At 38.4% G+C, this 24,335-nt stretch overlaps 1 protein-coding gene across 4 annotated transcripts; it reads left to right on the top strand.

The window, feature by feature from the left end:
* Positions 1-1,440: 1,440 nt before the first annotated feature.
* Positions 1,441-24,161, top strand: KRR1 (KRR1 small subunit processome component homolog). 4 transcript variants are annotated; one of them, XM_058568759.1, is made up of 10 exons: positions 1,444-1,761; positions 13,688-13,860; positions 15,899-16,033; positions 16,224-16,349; positions 16,440-16,523; positions 17,663-17,719; positions 18,855-19,025; positions 21,078-21,155; positions 21,263-21,356; positions 23,576-24,161. In XM_058568759.1, the coding sequence occupies exons 1-10, from the start codon at positions 1,677-1,679 to the stop codon at positions 23,716-23,718; spliced, it is 1,146 nt and encodes a 381-aa protein (XP_058424742.1). In that variant the 5' UTR covers positions 1,444-1,676; the 3' UTR covers positions 23,719-24,161. The 4 variants fall into 4 exon arrangements, with proteins under 4 accessions (XP_058424744.1, XP_058424742.1, XP_058424743.1 ...); XM_058568760.1 differs by having other exon boundaries at positions 1,445-1,722; XM_058568762.1 differs by lacking the exon at positions 1,444-1,761 and adding an exon at positions 14,339-14,406 and having other exon boundaries at positions 13,797-13,860.
* Positions 24,162-24,335: the final 174 nt, after the last annotated feature.

Raw genomic sequence — 24,335 nt, forward strand, 5'->3', positions numbered from 1 at the left:
AATCTGGTGGGTGAGAAGTGATATTTCCTTGTTACGTCTATATGCTTTTTTGACCATAGTAAGGTTGAGCAGCATATGTTCATCAACCATTTGGATTTACTCTTACAAATTGCTGTATTAGTCAAGATTCTCCACAAACTTATAGATTAGTAATTATAGATTCCTGGCAAGTCCAAAATCTACAGGGTGGCCCAACAGGCTGGAGACCCAGGGGAGAGCTGATGCTGTAATTCAAGTCCAAAAGCTGTGAGGCTGAAAACCCAGCCTTCCTTCTGACACATTTGCAACAATTAATCCTTTAGTATAGTAGCCTTTCTGGAGGTGCTAATGGTCAGACTGCCTGGACTCGAAGTCTAGCTCACCACTTATAAGCGACTGAGTTCCTTAAAATAAGGATAATACAACCCTGCTTCATAGAGTTTCTGGGAACATTAAAGGAATTGCTTCTCACTTTTTAACTTTCACCTGTTGTTATTTGTTCACTATACGGATCTGTCATTGCTTTTTGAGCAAACTGTAAGACTATAGGAATGGAATCACTGACTGTCGTTTTTAAGACACAGGATAAAAGCAAAGATCTTAACATAATCATGTGTCTTGGGATCTTCTGTTCCCAAGTAACAGTCTGTTTTATACATGTACCTCATATACGGAAATCTAAATTTTTATAGAAGATACATAGGGTGGATTTCAGATAAACGTTCCTCCTTTCACTAACACAAGGAATTCAACCTATCAAAGACTTTCCCTAGTTGTGCTGCAGGAAATTTTAGAAAAGTCAAGCAATAAGACCAATCATCAAAAGAAGTCCTATCTTTACCATGTGTAAGAACTTTTAGATTCCTAGAAGTGTAAACACTTGTAGCAGTGATGAATTTCACACCTTGAAGTCAGCCATATGCAGTGCTGGGGTAGACAGGAGTTTGTCATTTCGGAAAATCTTAGGCTAGGTGAAACACTTCAGGAGTGTCGCTTAATTACTACCTCTCCGGCGGAGACAGCTAAATATCAAGACCCAAGAAAACTACCATCAGAAACAAGGATTTGAAAACTTACCCTCCAAAAAATTATCAATTTTGGAGAGATTTGTTTTAACTTTATTTTGTTCTAAGGATTAGAAATGCAAATAAAGTGCCAGGCACAAACAAATGGTAGTTATTACCGTCACTTCTTGCTGTCGAGAACCATATATTCTCATACTTGTACCTCTTCCCAACTCCTAAGACTTACCTGATGATTATATAAGATATTTATCGAATGAACGAATAAGTGACATTATATCGAATGAACGAATAAGTGACATTAATGACGATAGCATTAGGTGCCCTAACCCTGAAGTCCGACGTCCCGGGTTAGACACTGGGGCCACGAGAAAACTACAAATCCGACAGCCCTCAATGTTCCCACAGTGCGGAACTACAATTCCCAGCATGCAGTCAAACTCCGCAGTTGCAGCGCGGAAAAGAACCCCGGAAACGAACTCTCCGGCTCTCCACGGGCCACGCACGAGAAGCGCTGCACTGAGCAACTCCGCGGGCTCAGGCGTACGCACGAACGGAGACTGCGCACATCTCCTCGTCTGAGTTCTGCGGAACTCATTTTGAGTAGAGGGATTTTTAAGTCCGGTAGGATTTAAGAACCGTGTCACTTCCGGTAACACCGGAAGCAATTTGAAGATGGCGTCCTCCTCACTGAACGGCCCAGCCACGGCGGCTGGGAAAAGTGAGTCTCGAACCCAGAAGCCGAAGCCGGAGAACCGAGGTGGGGGTGTGTGGGAAGCGAAGCCTGGGGTTTGGGTGTGGAGGCGCGATTGTGTCTTTGGCTGGCCGGGGACGCGTACGCCGCCTGAGTCCGCTCTGGGAAGTGGAGGGCCACAGTTGCTGACGGTTGGGGGTGGCGGCCGGGTCTGGCCGGTGTGGTCCGGCCACGTGTTCCTGACTAATTGCTTGTCCTCGGGTGTTCTGTGAACCGGTGAGGACGGGGACCGCGCGCGGGGGCGGCGGCTGGCGTGGCCGAGCTGAGGGACGCGGGAGGAGCTCGGTGTGTCCGGGAGCGCCGGCCCCGAGGGCGTGGGACAGGCGCGGGGATGCGGGGCGGACACGGCCGCGTGGCCTGACCCGGCGTGTCGGTTAGTGGAGGTGTGGAAGCGTTTCCGTTATTCCTGTCCGTCAGACGACACGGCTCCTGCTCCTGAGGCTGCCCCACTTTTAAGTTGACGTGTCGCTGTGGCGTCTGGTTTTGTCTGTTTTCTTCCGAGTGAATGACAGGAAGAGGCTGGAGACAGGGCCCCGGGCCTGAGCAGCCAGTCCTACTGAAGGGTTAAAAGCCTGACCTCGCTCTCTGCAGGCGTTAGGGAGGTGCTGACGGGGCGGCGTCGTTCGTGGTGGAGCGTTCACGGCAGCGCAGTATACGCACCGCGCAGGCGTCAACCCGCACGTGAGCAGGGCCCGCGCCGTCCAGCGGAAGAGAGCGTCCCTGCGCCCGCGAGCCCCGCAGCCTCTCCGTGGGGTTCTCCCCCTCCGGCACGTCAGTCACCCTCTGAATCGTCTTGATCGCTCTCTTCTCCATCATCTTTACTACCTATGCGCAAGATGCTTTAATTTTGCCTGCTTTTGAATTTTATATAAATGAACGAGGACTGTAGGCATTTTTCTGTTTCTTGCTTTTTTTTTTTTTATTGATATTTTAATGGTTTCTAACGTGAAATTTTGGGTTGTACATTTTTGTTTGTCCATCACCCCATATATGACTCCCTTCACCCCTTGTGCCCACCCCCCACCCCCACTTCCCGGGTAACCACAGTCCAGTTTTCTCTGTCCATGTGTTGGTTTATATTCCACATATGAGTGAGATCATACAGTGTTTGTCTTTCTCTTTCTGGCTTATTTCACTTAACATAATACGCTCCAGGCCCATCCATGTTGTTGCAAATGGGACGATTTTATCTTTTTTTATGGCTGAGTAGTATTCCATTGTATATATATACCACATTTTCTTAATCCAATCGTCAGTCGAGGGACACTTAGGTTGCTTCTACTTCTTGGCTATGGTGAATAATGCTGCAATGAACATAGGGGTGCATAAGCCTCTTTGGATTGTTGATTTCAGGTGCGTTGGATAGATTCCCAGTAGTGGGATGGCTGGATCATAGGGCATCTCTATTTTTAATTCTTTGAGGAATCTCCATACCGTTTTCCATAGAGGCTGCACCAATTTGCATTCCCACCAGCTGTGTATGAGGGTTCCTGTTTCTCCACATCCTTTCCAACATTTGTTGTTTTTTGTCTTGGTGATTATAGCCATTCTAACGGGCGTGAGGTGGTATCTTAGTGTTGTTTTGATTTGCATTTCCCTGATGATTAGTGATGTTGAGCATCTTTTCATGTGCCTATTGGCCATCTGTATATCTTCCTTGGAGAAGTGTCCATTTCCTCTGCCCATTTTTTGATCGGGTTGTTTGTTTTTTTGTTGTTCAATTGTGTGAGTTCTTTATATATTATGGAGATCAACCCCTTGTCAGATGTATGTTTTGCAAATATTCTCTCCCAGCTGGTTGGTTGTTTGTTCATCTTGATTCTGGTTTCATTTGTCTTATAAAAGCTCTTTAGTCTGATAAAGTCCCACTTGTTTATTTTTTCTTTAGTTTCCCTAGTCTGGGTAGGCATGTCATCCGAAAAGATTCCTTTAAACCCAATGTCAAATAGTGTGTTGCCTATATTTTCTTCTATGAGTTTTATAGTTTCAGGTCTCACCTTCAGGTCTTTGATCCATTTTGAGTTAATTTTTGTGAATGGCAATAGCACATGGTCCACTTTCATTCTTTTGCATGTGGCTGTCCAGTTTTCCCAACACCATTTATTGAAGAGACTTTCCTTTCTCCATTGCATGTCCTTAGCACCTTTGTCGAAAATTAGCTGTCCGTATATGTGCGGTTTTATTTCTGGGCTTTCAATTCTGTTCCATTGATCTGTGTGTCTGTTTTTGTACCAGTACCATGCTGTTTTGATTACTATTGCTTTGTAGTATGTTTTGAAGTCAGGAATTGTGATGCCTCCTGCTTTGTTCTTTTTCTTTAGGATTTCTTTAGCTATTCGGGGTCTTTTGTTGCCCCATATAAATTTTAGTATTCTTTTTTCTATTTCTGTGAAGAATGTCATTGGGATTCTGATTGGGATTGCATTGAATCTGTAGATTGCTTTAGGTAATATAGACATTTTAACTATGTTTATTCTTCCAATCCACGTGCATGGGATATCTTTCCATTTCTTTATGTCATCGTAGATTTCCCTCAATAATGTCTTGTAGTTCTCATTGTATAGGTCCTTCACCTCCTTGGTAAGATTTATTCCTAGGTATTTTATTCTTTTTGATGCAATTGTAAATGGTATTATCTTTTTGAGCTCTCTTTCTGTTAGTTCATTATTAGCATATAGAAATGCAACTGATTTTTGTAGATTGATTTTGTACCCTGCAACTTTGCTGTAGTTGTTGATTGTTTCTAACAGTTTTCCAACAGATTCTTTATTGTTTTCTATATATACAATCATGTCATCTGCAAATAGTGAGAGTTTCACTTCTTCATTACCTATTTGGATTCCTTTTATTCCTTTTTCTTGCCTAATTGCTCTGGCCAAAACCTCCAGTACTATGTTGAACAGGAGTGGTGAGAGTGGGCAGCCCTGCCTCGTTCCTGTTCTCAGAGGAATGGCTTTCAGTCTTTCCCCGTTGAGTATGATGTTAGCTGTGGGTTTGTCATATATGGCCTTTATTATGTTGAGGTACTTGCCTTCTATTCCCATTTTATTGAGAGTTTTTATCATAAATGGATGTTGTATCTTGTCAAATGCCTTCTCTGCGTCTATTGAGACGACATGTGGTTTTTATTCTTTGTTTTGTTGATGTGATGTATCACGTTGATTGATTTGCGGATGTTGAACCATCCCTGCGTCTCTGGTATAAATCCCACTTGATCATGGTGTATGATCTTTTTAATATATTGTTGTATTCGGTTTGCCAATATTTTGTTGAGGATTTTTGCATCAATGTTCATCAGCGATATTGGCCTGTAATTTTCTTTCTTTGTATTGTCTTTGTCTGGTTTTGGTATCAGGGTGATGTTGGCCTCATAGAATGATTCAGGAAGTGTTCCATCTTCCTCTATTTTTTGGAATAGTTTGAGGAGGATGGGTATTAAATCTTCTTTGAATGTTTGGTAAAATTCACTGGAGAAGCCATCTGGTCCTGGACTTTTATTTTTTGGGAGGTTTTTGATTACTATTTCAATCTCTTTACTTGTGATTGGTCTATTCAGATTCTCCATTTCTTTTTGGTTCAATTTTGGGAGGTTGTATAAGTCTAAGAATTTATCCATTTCTTCTAGATTGTCCAATTTGTTGGCATATAATTTCTCATAGTATTCTCTTATAATCCTCTGTATTTCCATGGTATCCGTTGTAATTTCTCCTCTTTCATTTCTAATTTTATTTACTTGAGCCTTTTCTCTTTTTTTCTTAGTTAGCCTGGCTAAGGGTTTGTCTATTTTGTTTATCTTCTCGAAGAACCAACTCTTTGTTTCATTAATCCTTTCTACTGTTTTTTTGGTCTCAATATCATTTATTTCTGCTCTGATTTTTATTATTTCTCTCCTTCTGCTGGCTTTGGGCTTTGTTCTGTTTCTTGCTTTTTAAGCTTAACTTTGTTTTTGTTATTCAATCAGGGCAGTACTTCCAGCTGTAGTTTATTCTTTTCACTACTGTATGATGTTCCTTTGTGTGAATAGATGGTAATTTATATTTTCATTTTGCGTTGGTGGACTTTCGGATTGTCCCCGTCGTTTGTTGCTGTAAACATCTTTGTACATATCTCCTGGTTTACGTGTTCAAGAGTTTCTCAAGTTTACGTACATGGGATTGGACTCCTTGAAGTATAGGGTCGGTGCCGGTAATACTCAGGCTTCCCCAGAGGCGTTGTGCCAGTTTACACTCCCGCGGACAGTGGATGAGAGTTCTCCTTGCTCTGCATCCACACTCACACTTGGTATTTTCTGAAGTTTGAATTTCTGTCATTTTGGTAAGCATGAGAGGGTATCTCATTACAGTTTTGGTTCAAACTTTCCTTATTACTAATAAGGTTGCACATCTTTTCACACGTTTTGGGGCTTTTTGTTCCTCCTCTATTATGAAATTTCTGTGTATTTCTTTTGTCATTTTGTTGGTTTTTTAAAAATTCATAACCATCGAAGTGTTTAAATTGGGTGGGGACTTGGTTAGATATGCATTTTAAGTATCACAGTTGTAGAATTGGAGATTTTCTAGGATAGTGGGAAGTGAATGGTGTATGAAGACTAGCTAATCCTCTGTGATTTGATCCAGAAGTAGCAAAGTGAAGAAGTATAAGAAACAGAGAGCAGGTTTACCTGACTGGAGTTGATAACATGGGCTATAAAGACCTGTTTCTCAGACTTTAGTGTGCATAAGACTTTTCTGATGAGATTGTTAAAACAGATTCTTGGGCCTCCTCCCAGAGATTCAGATCCCGTGAGTCTGGGTCGGAGCCCAAGAATTGCATTTCTAACAAACTCCCAATTTATGCTGATGCTGCAGGCCTGTGGATCATACCTTTGAGTGTGCTGAATTAAAGTATAGCTGTTGGATTTAAGAGGTTCCTAAAATCCAGGACCAGGAGTTTTAATAAATGATGTGGGAGATCATTTATAGCCCTTAGGAGGCATTTTGTTTTAATGAAAGGAGACCTAGACTGACTCACTTTTGTGTACCCTTAGGCAAGTCACTAATCTTTTTGGACTGAATGTCTTTTATAAAATGGGAAAAAATAATACTGGTTCTTCCTACCTTTCATAGTTGTCATGAAAGATATACAGAAATAAGGCACGTGAAAACTCTTTGGAAAACCTGAAACCCTATACCAATGATTATTAGTTTTTTTTTTATTATTAATTTTTTGTGTGTGTGTGTGTGAGGAGATCAGCCCTGAGCTAACATCTGCCAATCCTCCTCTTTTTTTTTTTTTTTCTTTCTTTACATTTTTATTGATATTTTAATGGTTTCTAACATTGTGAGATTTTGGGTTGTACATTTTTGTTTGTCCTTCACCCCATATATGACTCCCTTCACCCCTTGTGCCCACCCCCCACCCCCCACCCCCACTTCCCGGGTAACCACAGTCCAGTTTTCTCTGTCCATGTGTTGGTTTATATTCCACATATGAGTGAGATCATACAGTGTTTGTCTTTCTCTTTCTGGCTTATTTCACTTAACATAATACGCTCCAGGCCCATCCATGTTGTTGCAAATGGGACGATTTTGTCTTTTTTTATGGCTGAGTAGTATTCCATTGTATATATATACCACATTTTCTTAATCCAATCGTCAGTTGAGGGACACTTAGGTTGCTTCCACTTCTTGGCTATGGTGAATAATGCTGCAATGAACATAGGGGTGCATAAGCCTCTTTGGATTGTTGATTTCAGGTGCGTTGGATAGATTCCCAGTAGTGGGATGGCTGGATCATAGGGCATCTCTATTTTTAATTCTTTGAGGAATCTCCATACCGTTTTCCATAGAGGCTGCACCAATTTGCATTCCCACCAGCTGTGTATGAGGGTTCCTGTTTCTCCACATCCTCTCCAACATTTGTTGTTTTTTGTCTTGGTGATTATAGCCATTCTAACGGGCGTGAGGTGGTATCTTAGTGTTGTTTTGATTTGCATTTCCCTGATGATTAGTGATGTTGAGCATCTTTTCATGTGCCTATTGGCCATCTGTATATCTTCCTTGGAGAAGTGTCTGTTCATTTCCTCTGCCCATTTTTTGATCGGGTTGTTTGTTTTTTTGTTGTTCAATTGTGTGAGTTCTTTATATATTATGGATATCAACCCCTTGTCAGATGTATGTTTTGCAAATATTCTCTCCCAGCTGGTTGGTTGTTTGTTCATCTTGATTCTGATTTCATTTGTCTTATAAAAGCTCTTTAGTCTGATAAAGTCCCACTTGTTTATTTTTTCTTTAGTTTCCCTAGTCTGGGTAGGCATGTCATCCGAAAAGATTCCTTTAAGCCCAATGTCAAATAGTGTGTTGCCTATATTTTCTTCTATGAGTTTTATAGTTTCAGGTCTCACCTTCAGGTCTTTGATCCATTTTGAGTTAATTTTTGTGTATGGCGATAGCACATGGTCCACTTTCATTCTTTTGCATGTGGATGTCCAGTTTTCCCAACACCATTTATTGAAGAGACTTTCCTTTCTCCATTGCATGTCCTTAGCACCTTTGTCGAAAATTAGCTGTCCGTATATGTGCGGTTTTATTTCTGGGCTTTCAATTCTGTTCCATTGATCTGTGTGTCTGTTTTTGTACCAGTACCATGCTGTTTTGATTACTATTGCTTTGTAGTATGTTTTGAAGTCAGGAATTGTGATGCCTCCTGCTTTGTTCTTTTTCTTTAGGATTTCTTTAGCTATTCGGGGTCTTTTGTTGCCCCATATAAATTTTAGTATTCTTTTTTCTATTTCTGTGAAGAATGTCATTGGGATTCTGATTGGGATTGCATTGAATCTGTAGATTGCTTTAGGTAATATAGACATTTTAACTATGTTTATTCTTCCAATCCACGTGCATGGGATATCTTTCCATTTCTTTATGTCATCGTAGATTTCCCTCAATAATGTCTTGTAGTTCTCATTGTATAGGTCCTTCACCTCCTTGGTAAGATTTATTCCTAGGTATTTTATTCTTTTTGATGCAATTGTAAATGGTATTATCTTTTTGAGCTCTCTTTCTGTTAGTTCATTATTAGCATATAGAAATGCAACTGATTTTTGTAGATTGATTTTGTACCCTGCAACTTTGCTGTAGTTGTTGATTGTTTCTAACAGTTTTCCAACAGATTCTTTAGGGTTTTCTATATATACAATCATGTCATCTGCAAATAGTGAGAGTTTCACTTCTTCGTTACCTATTTGGATTCCTTTTATTCCTTTTTCTTGCCTAATTGCTCTGGCCAAAACCTCTAGTACTATGTTGAACAGGAGTGGTGAGAGTGGGCAGCCCTGCCTCGTTCCTGTTCTCAGAGGAATGGCTTTCAGTCTTTCCCCGTTGAGTATGATGTTAGCTGTGGGTTTGTCATATATGGCCTTTATTATGTTGAGGTACTTTCCTTCTATTCCCAATTTATTGAGAGTTTTTATCATAAATGGATGTTGTATCTTGTCAAATGCCTTCTCTGCGTCTATTGAGATGATCATGTGGTTTTTATTCTTTGTTTTGTTGATGTGATGTATCACGTTGATTGATTTGCGGATGTTGAACCATCCCTGCGTCTCTGGTATAAATCCCACTTGATCATGGTGTATGATCTTTTTAATATATTGTTGTATTCGGTTTGCCAATATTTTGTTGAGGATTTTTGCATCAATGTTCATCAGCGATATTGGCCTGTAATTTTCTTTCTTTGTATTGTCTTTGTCTGGTTTCGGTATCAGGGTGATGTTGGCCTCGTAGAATGATTCAGGAAGTGTTCCATCTTCCTCTATTTTTTGGAATAGTTTGAGGAGGATGGGTATTAAATCTTCTTTGAATGTTTGGTAAAATTCACTGGAGAAGCCATCTGGTCCTGGACTTTTATTTTTTGGGAGGTTTTTGATTACTATTTCAATCTCTTTACTTGTGATTGGTCTATTCAGATTCTCCATTTCTTCTTGGTTCAATTTTGGGAGGTTGTATAAGTCTAAGAATTTATCCATTTCTTCTAGATTGTCCAATTTGTTGGCATATAATTTCTCATAGTATTCTCTTATAATCCTCTGTATTTCCATGGTATCCGTTGTAATTTCTCCTCTTTCATTTCTAATTTTATTTACTTGAGCCTTTTCTCTTTTTTTCTTAGTTAGCCTGGCTAAGGGTTTGTCTATTTTGTTTATCTTCTCGAAGAACCAACTCTTTGTTTCATTAATCCTTTCTACTGTTTTTTTGGTCTCAATATCATTTATTTCTGCTCTGATTTTTATTATTTCTCTCCTTCTGCTGGCTTTGGGCTTTGTTTGTTCTTCTTTTTCTAGTTCTGTTAGGTGTAATTTAAGGTTGCCTATTAGGGCTTTTTCTTGTTTGTTAAGGTGGGCTTGTATCGCTATGAGTTTCCCTCTCAGGACCGCTTTTGCTGCGTCCCATATGGTTTGATATGGCATGTTATCATTTTCGTTTGTTTCCAGATAGTTTTTGATTTCTCCTTTAATTTCATCAATGATCCATTGGTTGTTCAGTAGCATGTTGTTTAATCTCCACATTTTTGTCACTTTCCCAGTTTTTTTTTCCTGGTTCATTTCCAGTTTCATAGCCTTATGGTCTGAAAAGATGCTTGTTATGATTTCAATCCTCTTAAATTTATTGAGGCTTGCTTTGTTTCCCAACATATGGTCTATCCTAGAGAATGTTCCATGCGCGCTTGAGAAGAATGTGTAGTCAGCTGTTTTTGGGTGGAGTGCTCTGTATATGTCTACTAGGTCCATCTCGTCCAGTTTTTCATTTAAGTCTAATATTTCTTTATTAACTTTTTGTCTGGATGATCTATCCATTGCTGTAAGTGGGGTGTTAAGATCCCCTACTATTATTGTGTTGTTGTTGATTTCTCCTTTTAGGTTTGTTAATAGTTGTTTTATGTACATTGGTGCTCCTATGTTGGGTGCATATATATTTATAAGTGATATGTCTTCTTGATGGAGTGTCCCTTTTATCATTATATATTTCCCTTCTTTGTCTTTCTTAACCTGTTTTATCTTGAAGTCTACTTTGTCTGATATGAGTATGGCAACACCTGCTTTCTTTTGTTTGCCATTAGCTTGGAGTATTGTCTTCCATCCTTTCACTCTGAGCCTGTGCTTGTCTTTAGTGCTAAGATGTGTTTCCTGAAGGCAGCATATTGTTGGGTCTTGCTTTTTAATCCATCCTGCCACTCTGTATCTTTTGATTGGAGAGTTCAATCCATTTACATTTAGGGTAATTATTGAAATATGAGGGTTGAATGTTGCTGTTTTGTCACTTATTTTCTGGTTCTTTTGCATTTCCTTTGTTTCTTGTCCCATTTGTTTTGGACTGCCAATTCAGTTTGGTTGTTCTGTCTTATGATTCTTCTAGTTTTCTCTTTGTTTATCATATGTGGTTTTAATTTGATTATTTGTTTAGTGGTTACCTTGAGGTTTGGGCAAAAAATCTTCTGTATGAGATAGTCCATTATCTGATAGCCTCCTATTTCCTTATACTAAGTCAATTCAGTCACTTTCCTCTTCCCCTTCTAAGTTGCTCTTGTTATACCTTATTCTATCTTGTGTTGTGGCTGTGTGTTTACAGTGATGAGGTTAAATTTATTTTTGGTGAATTTCTTCCTTTGATCTTTGAGTTTAGTATTTAAGTGGTTGCTAACCTATTCCGGTAAAGATCTACTATTTCTCTGATTTTGTCTGCCTACTTTTCTCCTTACTCCAAGCTTTGTGTTCCCTTTCTCTTCTTGTTTTCAGGCCTGAGGGCCTTCTTGAGTATTTCTTGTAGTGGCGGTCTCGTGGCCATGAACTCCCTTAGCTTTTGTTTATCTGGGAGAGTTACTATTTCTCCATCATATTTGAAGGATATTTTTGCTGGATAGAGTATTCTTGGCTGAAAGTTTTTGTCTTTTAGTATTTTGAATATATCATTCCAGTCTCTTCTAGCCTGAAAAGTTTCTGTTGAGAAATCCGCTGAGAGCCTGATGGGAGTTCCTTTGTACATTATTTTTTGTTTTTGTCTAGCTGCCCTTAATATTGTTTCTTTGTCGTTGACCCTGGCTAGCCTTACCACTAGGTGTCGTGGTGAAGGCCTTTGTCTGTTAATATATATAGGAGTCCTGTTGGCTTCGCTTACTGGTATTTCCTGCTCCTTCCCCAGATTTGGGAAATTTTCAGCTATTATTTCCTTGAATAGGCTCTCTGTTCCTCTTTCCCTCTCCTCTCCCTCAGGAATACCTATAATTCTTATGTTACATTTTCTAATAGAGTCCGATATTTCTCGGAGTCTTTCTTCATTTCTTTTTAGTCTTAGTTCTCTCTCTTCTTCCATCTGGAGTATATCTGTATTCCTATCCTCTAAAGTACTAATTCTTTCCTCCATATTGTCAGCTCTGTTCTTTAAAGATTCCAGATTCTCCTTTATCTCCTCCATTGTGTTCTTCATCTCCATCAGCCCTGATAGGTTTTTCTTTATGATTTCAATCTCTTTTGTGAAGAAACTCCTAATCTCATTGAATTGTTTGTCTGTGTTGTCTCGTATTTCGTTGAGTGTTTTTATGATAGCTATTTTGAAATCTCTGTCATTTAGTTTATGGATTTCTGTGTCTTCGGGGTTGATTTCTGGTTGCTTGTCATTTTGTTTCTGGTCTGGTGATTTCATATATTTTTGCATTGTGGTTCCTGTGTTGGTTTTGGTTTTCCTCATCCTGGAAGTCTCTGGTTGCACTTTCCACCTGCCGCCACTGTGTGGTGGTGAAGGGCTGTGTAGTCTAAGCCCCCTGCGCTCTGCCCCAGTTTTTCTGCTGCGATCCGCAGTTTTGTTTTGTTTTGTTTTGTTTCTTTTCCCCACTGCGATCCACGGGTCCAGTCCAATTTATTCAGGTCTGCCTCGGACCGCTAGATCTGGTCGAGCTGCAGACTCCGGGTTGTGGGGAGGGGGGAGCTCTCTCTTTTGCCCTCTGGGTCCCTGACGTGGGAGGCTTCTCGTTTGCCCCTCTTTATCCGCTCTCTGGGTTGCTCAGATGTTGATGGTAGCCCTGTGGCTCCTCTGAGCCCTCTGTGCGGGAGTTTCCCACTGGCTGAGAGCGCCCGAAGAGCTGCAGTTTCCCGCCGAGGGCCGCCCCTCCCCCCTCTCTGGGAGCCGCGCGGACCGGATCGCTGATCTGATGGGGAGGGAGCGGAGTTCTCCTTACCTCTCCCCACTTCCTCCGGGGGCCCAGCACGTTCCGCTCTCAGATGTGCGGCAGTGTGGATCCCTCCGCTCCAGCTTTTGACTGTCTGGGATTCCGTTGTTTGTCTGTGGCTGTTACTTTTGTTGTATTTTGTGGGGGAAGAATTCACGGGAAAGCTCACTCCGCCATGATGCTGACGTCACCCCCAATCCTCCTCTTTTTTTTGCTGAGGAAGACTGGCCCTGGGCTAACATCTGTGCGCATCTTCCTCCACTTTATATGCGACTCCGCATGGCTTGCCACAGCATGGCTTGCCAAGCAGCGTGTCGGTGCACGCCTGGGATGCGAACCCCGGGCCGCCGCAGCAGAGCTCGAGCACTTAACCGCTTGCGCCGCCAAACCTGCCCCTAAAATAGTCATATAAACAAAATGGTATTTGAATTTTCAGCTCTAAGATAGTGTAGTGCAATAGAAGTTTAAGTACCCACTGTCTGTCAGGCATATGCTAATTAGGAGGGTCCCTGCCCTTAAGGAACTTTGTGTTATGAGAGGACTGAAATGTATACAGGTAATTTTAATACAGCGTGTTGATGATAGTGAGAAGCATGTTCTTTGTTGAATAGTCTGTAAAAAGCATGGGAAGAGGAAGTGCAGGGAGAGTACTGGGAAGCTGGTAAATGTGTGCAAGTGTTCAAAAAGTGTCAAAAGAAGGTTAAAATCGGATGTATAAATTTTTTCCCCTCTCTAGATGAATCAGAACTCCTCACTGTTCCTGAGGGTTGGAAGGAACCAGCTTTTTCCAAAGAGGACAATCCCAGAGGACTCTTGGAGGAAAGCAGTTTTGCAACTTTGTTCCCAAAATATAGAGAGGCTTACTTGAAAGAGTGCTGGCCTTTGGTACAGAAAGCCTTGAATGAGCATGTATGCATATTTATATATTTCTTTGAGATTTTGCTCTTTCTTATACCTTTACTTTTAATAAATATATGTGTGCTGATGGATTTTTTTTTTTTTTAAGTGCTAGCATAACTGGTTAATTTGGTTCCTTTGGTATTTTAAACAGCCTAGATAAGCTTTATTCCTATAATCCATTTGTTTTTGATTTTGCAGGTAATAGATTACTTTGAAAAATTCGCATACCTTTAACATTTTAGGGATTTCATGGACTTTCTGAAACTCACCCATGAACTCCCAAGTTTCAGAATGCCTGCTGTATGCTCTGTTAGTGACAGTGTACCTGGACAGTTTGAGTTGAGGCATGTTCCTGACAAATTGCTTAATTTTCACGTTAAATGAAGGCTGTGGATGTGGCCAACTTTCCCCTATCTGTTGCTGCTGCCATGCCCCTAGAGTAGTGTATTTGTTTTTGTTTTTCCAACTATGGATTGAAACCCATTAGTGGATCAAGAAGTCAATTCAGTGGATATAATGAGCCTTAAAAAAATGAATGTATCACATGTGGTAAGGGTAAGTGTCATGTTATGAAGCTTTTGGTTCATTTGTGTGTGTGTGCGTGTGTGTGTGTACTAGGTTGTGATATAAAATGCATTTCTCAACTCTGGGACTGCCCTGGAGCTGTTTTTGCCCATTGAGTATGAGGGTGGCTCAGCAAACTGCAGGCTGTTTTTACAGCTTTCTACATCTGGGTTTGGACTCTTGTTGTTGTTAACTTGTAGAGACCCAACCTTATGTTGAATTGTTCATCACTCACTATGTTGAAATATTCTTCAGATTATGCTCACAAGTCAGAAAATAGCATTTTTATTTGCTTTGTTGATATCTAGTTCTTCCTATTGAGAGTTAATGCATAATTTTCCAATTATTACTTCTGTCTAAACCTATGATAATTTGTTTTTACTGTGTATTTAGCTAATACAAACCAAGCTAGAAAAAAGTTTGAAAGGGAGGGTCTGTTCTCACCCTTAGGAAGCTGATGGTAGATTAGAGCTGGGTCCAGGATAGGGAAGCTATATAGCTTTACTTTTTTTGTTGTTGTTGTTTTTTGGTGAGGAAAATTGGCCCTGAGCTATCATCTGTTGCCAATCTTCCTCTTTTTTGGTGAGGAAGATGGGCCCTGAGCTAACGTCTGTGCCCATCTTCCTCTATTTTGTATGTGGGACGCCGCCACAGCATGGCTTGTTGAGCAGTGAGTAGGTTGGTGCCTGGGATCCGAACCTGTGAACCTTGGGCTGCTGAAACAGAGCACGTGAACTTAACCACTACACCGCCTGGCTGCCCCTTGACTTTTTTTTTTTTTTTTGCTATGAGGAAGTCTAACACCAGAATGAATTTTCCTCCAAGAAGTGATTTGATTTTGTCTAGATTTCCATAGAATTTTTTTGTGATGTTTGACATCTATTAACACTGAATTTGTTTCAGTGCTAAACAGTCAGTACCAACTTTTCCTGAAAGGATGTGTTCTTTCAGTCTGTAAATTCAAGTTTGCCTTTATTTCAGTAAAATGTCCCAGTGTTATAATTTAAAAATTTCTTTCTTGTTCCATTTATCATGTTCTCTTCAGAGACACCAATTATCCTTATTTTTGACTTTTACTCTTGACTCCATTTTTATCATTCTCTCCTATCTTTTAATACTGTATTATGTATCTATACTGTATATAACTTTACATTTCTACCTTAGGTCTTAAGTATGGCTTCATTTGGATTGATTTATATTTTTTAAACTAGAGATAATCTTTAATCCAGTAAGTACAAAGTATTCTAAAGCAAACTAAGTATAAATGGCTTCAATTGCTTGACTTTCTTATATTCTTTGAAGTATGAAAGTAATCAAGTATTAATTATTTATATTAACTACCTAGCTTCTTCAAGGAGGGAGTTGATAGAATTTGAGAGACAGCTTAATTCACAATAATTAATACTTTGATAGGATAGCCTCTAATTATCTACAATTGAATCCATTTTTAGACAGCTGCTTGTTTGCCCCTTCCTTTTTGCAGCACGTTAATGCAACCCTGGACCTGATTGAGGGCAGCATGACTGTTTGTACAACAAAGAAGACCTTTGATCCGTATATCATCATTAGGGCCAGAGACCTCATAAAACTATTAGCAAGGAGTGTTTCATTTGAACAGGTAAATTTAGAATTACAGAGACTTGGCTTTATTTGCATCAACATTAGAGACAACATATAACACTGCACCCCTCCCTTTCTCCCTCCATAGAGTTTTCATTTTTCTGCTTAGATATCATTAGCCTGGGCTCTGAAAAGAAATGTATTTATAAAGAATATTTGATTTAGTGTTTTCTTTATTTCCCCATAAGGCAGTACGGATTCTTCAGGATGATGTTGCATGTGACATCATTAAAATAGGTTCTTTAGTAAGAAATAAAGAAAGATTTGTTAAAAGAAGACAACGGCTCATTGGTCCCAAAGGATCTACACTGAAGGTACTTTTTATCAGTGGACTACTTGAATATCGTTCTCTATCATTAGTTTTTCAGTGTACTGAATTTCAACTTATTGTTCTTTTGATGCAGGCATTGGAACTCTTAACAAATTGTTACATTATGGTTCAGGGAAACACAGTTTCAGCCATTGGACCTTTTAGTGGCTTAAAAGAGGTGAGAACTATTTACTATCTTAAGTTAATTTTCAGCAGAGAACAAATTAAATAATTTGGTTATAATATAATAGTCCATTGGATAAATATTGTTTTATAATTATTTTATTTTTTAAGAATGTGCTTTGTTTGATTTCGCATTAGTAAATACTGTAATTTGAGGAAATCATCATTCCTGGACCCTAACGTATTAGGTGCCAACCTTTGGCAACTACAGAGGCATCCATTTTTGAATTAGAAAGTCTGCCCATCATCACTCCTTCCACTACACATTTTAAATGGGTATTTAAGATCTTAGTCTGCAGCACATATGAGACACATGATGTAGTTGCATGGCTCAAATGATTGGAGAGTTGAATAGAGATCATGTTATTTGCAGTAACGTATAGAGCCAGTAGAGGTCAGACTCTGAAAACTTCTTTTCCTTTAAGATATATTTTCTTTTGTTTGAATTTTAGCATAATGTTTATTCAATGTACTCATGAACATTTTCTTTAACTTGTTAAATTAAATGTTATGAGAAGATCTGTGGCGCAGATACTGTTTCTGTTAACTCCTTTTGATGCTATTGTCTGGATCTGGCTGTGAAGTCTTGCTTCCTTTCCAGGGCCTTTAATAGTAATTCTGTTGCACCTGATTCTCATAAGTTATCTGCCCTTTTCTCATGGGGCAATAATAATTTAAATATATTGAATACTTTATAGTTTTGTAAAGTCTACATATATTATCTTATTTAATTCTTACAACAGACTTTTGAGGTAGTTTTATTTTCACATTATAGATGAGAAAGCTGGAACAGGAAAATTAAGTGACTTTCCCATATGACGTGGTAGTCCCATTATTTGAGCCCACATTTTCTGACTCTAAATCCAGCCCTCTTCCCACTAAATCCGACAGTTCCAATGTGTTATATTAGTTCTATATATTACATTTTAGCAATAAAGTTGAGAACATCATTGTATTCAAGGGAGGTTGACGATTATGAAAGATCTAGAAGTCACTCAGAGCAATGGAAGGAACTATTATATTGAATGTGGTAACCATTGCCTGGTTCATACGACATGTTGCAATGTATCCCCTTCTACCTAGTTCATTAAAATCTTTATAAATGACTAATTTATTTTTCTTTGCAAATTTCAGGTTCGAAAAGTAGTCCTAGATACTATGAAGAATATTCATCCTATTTATAACATTAAAGTGAGTGTTAAATATATTACTCTAACAGTAGTTGTCAAACTTCTTTTAGCTACAGAAACCTTTCTTGAAATTAAATCTTTTATGAAAGCCTAATATACAAAACAAATAAAGAGGAGCTATTTTGGGTAAATTAGAGTTCAGCCAACTTAACTCTACCCCAGTCTTGTAGTTACATCCTTGAAAGCTTAGGTCTCTGTGGAGTACAGTTTGAAAACTATTGAAAGGGACAGTGTAATGTATTATATAGTTTTAATACAAAGAAAGGAAGCTTCATAGAATTTGTTGTCGATGATATAAATCCAGTTTTCTTAGATTATGAGCCTGTGTACTATATTTAAAGATGTGATCTTTCAGAATTCACTCTTTAAATAAAGTCTGGAATATTTCAGATTGCATTAAAACCTTTTTTGGAATTTAACACTCATAGATTCTTTGAGAGAGATCTGTTATATCCCTGTGTGCACAAAGTGCCTGATGGTACTTGGAAATGTACCCATGGTATCATGAGCCATTTTATGATGGGTATTTGTTAAGCAGTCCACTTAAATTTGATGAGGTTAAGTTAAAAAGTCACTCTTAAATTGGGGCAAAAGAACCATTTTGAGTTACATTGGGACATTAAAGATGGGATGCAAATCTGATGCCTGGTTTGCATCCTCTGATGTTCTAATGTCTGTGAAATTCACATTGGCATGGGGGAAATGTGCAAATATTGTGTGATCAAGAGAAAATTTGCTTTTTTCTTTCCCTGATGCTACCAAAAGCTTCCTGCTTGCAGGGAACACTGCTAATGAAGAACTCTCTCTGCTGTTATTAAGTTGAATAGTAAAAGTTTTAATGAAATAATGTTGAAAAGCTGAATTGGTCTCATTTTCATCTCAATTTATTTTAACAATACTGCATTTCTTAATCTAAATTTCTAATAGTTTTCTGATGCTTGGTTAATTATACATGTTTGAGATTACATATTGTTTTCTTTATGGAATTGGTTTACTCCTACTGAAGAGACTAAGAACTATTCCTCATTTTAATTTTGTTATTTCTAGGAACAATATTTACAATGTCTTAGTTTGACAAATGTATGAATTTTGAAAATAAAAATTTTTACTTTGTTCCTATATTGCCATGACTAAAGACCTTAATGATTAAACGAGAGTTGGCAAAAGATTCTGAATTAAGATCACAAAGTTGGGAAAGATTTTTGCCACAGTTCAAGCACAAAAATGTGAATAAACGCAAGGAACCAAAGAAAAAAACTGTTAAGAAAGAGTATACACCATTCCCACCACCACAGCCAGAAAGTCAGGTCAGTATTAAATGTTGAATTTCTTTACACGAGGGGGGAAGTATTTTAATCTATTTTGTCAGAAACTTTATTGAGGTTATTGTAGGTGGAATTTGTGTGTGTGTGTAGGTGTGTAGAGATATAAGAAGCTGACAGTAAGTGTAAATAGGCTTATTTTGAGCTAAGTGTGTGTCGGGGGGTATTAGGGGCTTCACCTTGTGACTGTAAACTACATCAAGGTGTAAACTACATCATTCGTGTCCCCATAGCCTCTATATATGTTCCATGGATGAAAAAGTCAACAGTTTAGCCGACAGTGTTCTCTGCTCTGCTTTAGCATCCTTCCTGTGACCATGTACTATATGACTGCTCCAGTTCTGAAGTTTTAAATTCTAGTATCTATCCTTTTTCTAAGTTATGAATGCCTCTCATTTTGTCAACTCTCCTCTGGCTTCAATTCCTTTCCAAAATTTCCTTTTCTCTCTTGTCCCTCACTGTTTTTTGTCATGCTCCCTTTTCTTTCTGTCAGACCTGCCCAGCAAAACTCTCAAATGTGGATCAGTCCTAAAACTTGACTTCTTTCCCACAATGTGGCTAGCAAACATAGTTGGAGAAAGTCATATCTTTGGATTATATTTACTGTGAATTCATGTTTCCAACCTCAGATAGGGCCTCAGTACTGTGTGGCAGTTCTGTGTAGCCTCTTAATTCTTTAGGCACCCTCCCACTTCTGGCAGATGACAGTGCATTTTATTTCACTGACATATTGAAGACCATCAGGCAAGAACACCTTCAGCTTCCTCCTCTCTCACTTATAATTGTTTTTTTCCATCTGCATTAATCCTTTCTTTACCTCTTCTTTGAATTCTGTCTTCACCTGTCTCCTGAGGGATCTAGCTTCATTATTTCCTCCCTTGGCTGTATCTTAGTCTTCCCCTTTTTCCTAGTTCTTTGTGCTCAGCTCGTAAACCCATCCCTTTCTGTGTACTGTCTTGTCTTCTCCACAGCCTTGTATTTGGAGTTTTTCAGGGAAAGTTGGATGAAAGGTCAAAGGGAAAAAAGGCATGATGATCATCATGGTGAAAACAACAGTGCAAGTCTTGGATCATGAGTACTGCTCTGGAAAAGGGAGGTAGTGAAGCCAGGAAATCTGATAGTTGAGGACAGCAGAGCGATCCAGTTACTAACCATGCTTCCATGACACCTGCTAGATTTCTCATGGCCCTGGCCTGGAGTTTGTTAGTAATTATCTGATCTCTCCCCTACCACTGTAAGCTTCTCGAAATGGTGATGTCTCAATTGACTTATTTTGCTGCTTATTTGCTCTGTGACTATGGGAAATTTATTTAACCCATCCGTGTCTCAGTTTCCCTATACATAAAATGGGGGTAATGATAATACCTATCTCAAAGAATTGTTAATGAGGATTAAATTGATTAGTAATTGTAAAGAGCTTAGTAACTGTAAAGAGTTTAGAACACTGCCTTAGATATATTAATGCTATGAAAGTGTAGGATAGATTAGTTATATATGTTGACTCTATATTGAATGAATGAGTTGTAGCTTTCTCTCATTATTATTTAATTAGTTACCAAATCCTGACAATTCTTGCTTTTCATTTTGCATGCTGCCACCTTTATCCCAAGCTTTCATCTCTTCTCCGTGCTTCTATACCTTAGGAAACGCTGCTTTGGTCTCTTCACTCTTCTCAGAAACCTTCAGTCATTTCTAAATCATATCTCACCTCCTTCGCCTGGCATACGAGTTTCTTTACGCTTCCCCAAAACTATCTTTCCAGTTTCCTCTCACGCTTCTCTGAGTCACTGACCTTCCACCCCACCTAAAGCAGTCCGTTGTGTATTCCGTGAACACATCACCTGCTTTGCTACCTTTTTGCTTTTGTGCATGTATTCCCTCAGCTTAGAGTACATTTTCTTTTTTTATGTCACTGCCCTTACAAATTAATCATGGATTTTTGATCCCACTGTCTTTACCTCAAGGACATTGTGACTTTCTTAGGAAATGACTTCTAATCTGTATTTCTGATGTAACTGTAAATACCACTTTCAACAGATTGATAAAGAATTGGCTAGTGGTGAATACTTTCTGAAGGCAAGTCAAAAGAAGCGACAGAAAATGGAAGCAGTGAAGGTAAGACTGTCTGGCTCACAACATTAATAGCAAAGGTCAGAGAAACTGAATTCTTACTTAACTATGAATTGTGTCTTAGTAATAACGTGTTTGTATTAACACTGTAGGCTAAACAAGCAGAAGCGCTCTCTAAGAGACAAGAGGAAAGAAACAAAGCTTTTATTCCACCTAAAGAAAAACCAGTTGTGAAACTGAAGGAAGGTAATGCTTGTTTTCCAACTCTTGGTATGATGCAAAAGTCTGTTATCTGAAGAGTAAACCCATAGGGAATTTGACTGAATCTATTTGAGCGTTTAGTAAAGAAATAACCTTATTCTTCCATCAGTTCTCTTAGCATTTCATTAATCACTAAGCCTAAGATGAGAAACTGAGGTCATTTATAATTTAGGAGCTGCTATTTCCTACTTAAGTGTATCCCAGATTGACAGTCTTCTCCTGACCTCTGGTTGTGCTTGGTAGTGAAAGATAGAAACCAGAGCAGTGAATCCTCTGTGAAAATAAAAGTAAAGCAGTGAGATCCCTGAGTTCTGCTATCTTGCCTCTCAGAAAGAGCTTATCAGAAGTGGTGCTTTTCTTCTCTTTGCGTACATGATTTATGGCTTAAAGTTTGATTCCTATATTGTCCACATGGATTTCTTATCCCCTTGTGCTGAAGGACACCAACAAAATAACAGGAAGGTCTTTTTTAGGGGCTTTTAAAAAGATACTCAGAGAAAGCACTCTCGTGCCTTCTCTTCTCCATTCCTAGCCTCATTCTGATCTGTCCTCTCCTCTGTTGCATTTTCTTTCCCACTAGTAGCACTTGTACTCTTCCTAAGGTAACTCACCAAAGTGGCCGGTGGCACAGTGAGGGGAGGGGGTCACCAGCAGCATTGCATATGACCTATGGCTCAAAGTCAGATAGAACATTGCTAGTTTGGTATCTTATGTTACATCAGTGTTAACAGCTTTAAAAATACTGTATTCTACTATGTAGATCATTGGTTATGTAAAAGTTAAAAATGTCATAAGCATTATAATTTCCAGTTTGTACAATTTGTCATTTATGTGCTTTGAAGGTAGTTCAGTAGCTGGTTAAATCTCAGTTTATCACAAATAGCAAAATTTCCTTCTTTTTTATGGCTGAATATATGACAGCATGATGCAACAACATGGGCTAAGTGAAGTAAGTTAGAGAAAGACAAATACTGTATGATCTCACTTATATGTGGAATCTCAAAAAAAAGTGAGCTCATGAATACAGAGAACAGATTGGTGGTTGCCAGAAGAGGGGTGTGGGGGTGGGAGAAACATATGAAGGGGTGAAAAGGTACAAAGTTCCAGTTATCAAATAAATGAGTCCTGGGGATATTATGTACTACAAGGTGACTATAGTTAATAATACTGTACTGTATGTTTGAAAATTGCTAAGAGAGTAGATCTTAAAAGTTCTCATCATGAGAAAAAAAGATTTTGTGACTGTGTGGTGATGGATGTTAACTAAACTTACCGTGGTGATCATTTCATAATACATACAAATATTAAATCATTATGTTGTATACCTGAAACTAATATAATGTTATATGTCAGTTATACCTCAATAAAACAAAAAATAATCTCAGTTTATAATGATTAAAAAGGTAGCTGTTCCACTATAGCGGAGGCTTTAGATCTCTGCTCCTCAAATTGCTGGGCAGATTGTATAAGGATGTTTTATCTTGTGATCTTTTATGCTCTGAGTACTGTTCTTTAAATGGTAAGAAAAAGTTACATTTTTTCTATGCTTCCTTTCTCTATTTTGTTCATGCTTTTGGCCTTGATTAGATGGTTGCATTCTGCTAAGAGGACCTCCAAATACTCTCAGATGTTAAATAAAATACTACTGGTCATTCATTGAACTAATATTTGGAAAACTGTATTTTTAAATTTTTATGTGGTTGTAAGTGAAGTAGATTTTGACCTGTAGCTTTATGATTAGTTAAAATTTTTGAAGCTAGAAGGACTACATGTAATATTCCTCATGAAATGTAATTTTAAATTATTTTAATATGCAAGATAGAAAATTGGCATACTAATGAGTACTCTAAAGTTCCAAAATACAGAAAAGAATATAAGTAAAAATAATCTAATTTCAAGTACGATTTAAGGAAAAAATATAGTTTTAATATAAATTGAATCCAGTAATTGGTTCAAATAGCTAAACTGTAATGCCATTTTCATGTATACTTTCACTAATGTGTTTTTAAAGTACTTTATTTTATGATTTATTTTCTCTTAGTTTGAAGAAACTTCGAACTTTCCTTTAGGCAGGTGTTTTATATTTATAACATGACCTTTCAACTTTAACAGTGCTCTGAAATTATTGTCCTAAATATATATTCTTTATGTTTTATTTGTTAAAATATAAAGAATTACATATATTATGTTCTTAATCTGTGTAGCATCTACTGAAACTAAAGTTGATGTGGCTGCCATCAAGGAAAAAGTCAAGAAAGCAAAGAATAAGAAGCTGGGCGCTCTTACAGCTGAAGAAGTTAAGCTTAAAATGGAAGCAGATGAAAAGAAAAAGAAGAAAAAAAAGTAACATACAGAAAAAAAATTGAGCTAAAACTTACTAAACTTTCTCCTTTTGTAAAGGATTTTGAGATACTAGGGCATTAGTTGCCTTATCTGTGAGGAGTAGACTCTGATCACTTTTTTTCTGAGTTTTGCTTTTTATAACAGTGTTTATATAAACAGCTGTTCTTTATAAATATAAATTATTCTCCATGTGTTTTTGAAACATTTTGTACTGTAAAGTGGTATGTATGCCTTTGTATACATTGCACCTGATCTGTTCCAGGCACGTTTTGCCTAAGCATGATTTTAGGAGTAATCCTTTAGGTTGTTTATATTATATAAAGATTTTTGGAATGTGGCTATTATAATTATCCATCAGATCCAGTGTGTGATGCCATTGGTTAATCTTTAAATCATGTCCCAGCATTTGGTTTTGAGGAAAATAAATGCAGATTTTTCAGTACTCTCTCTAATGATAACAAACATTTAGGCTTATTACAGCCCCCTCCCCTTTTTTTGTGAGGAAGATTGGCTCTGAACTAACATCTGTGCCCATCTTCCTACACTTGATATGTGGCACGCCGCCACACGTGACCTGATGAGCAGTGCCTATGTCCTCGCCAGGGATCCGAACCCGAGAAC

Source organism: Diceros bicornis, chromosome 25 (genome assembly GCF_020826845.1).
Source record: "Diceros bicornis minor isolate mBicDic1 chromosome 25, mDicBic1.mat.cur, whole genome shotgun sequence".
Taxonomy (NCBI): Eukaryota; Metazoa; Chordata; class Mammalia; order Perissodactyla; family Rhinocerotidae; genus Diceros; species Diceros bicornis.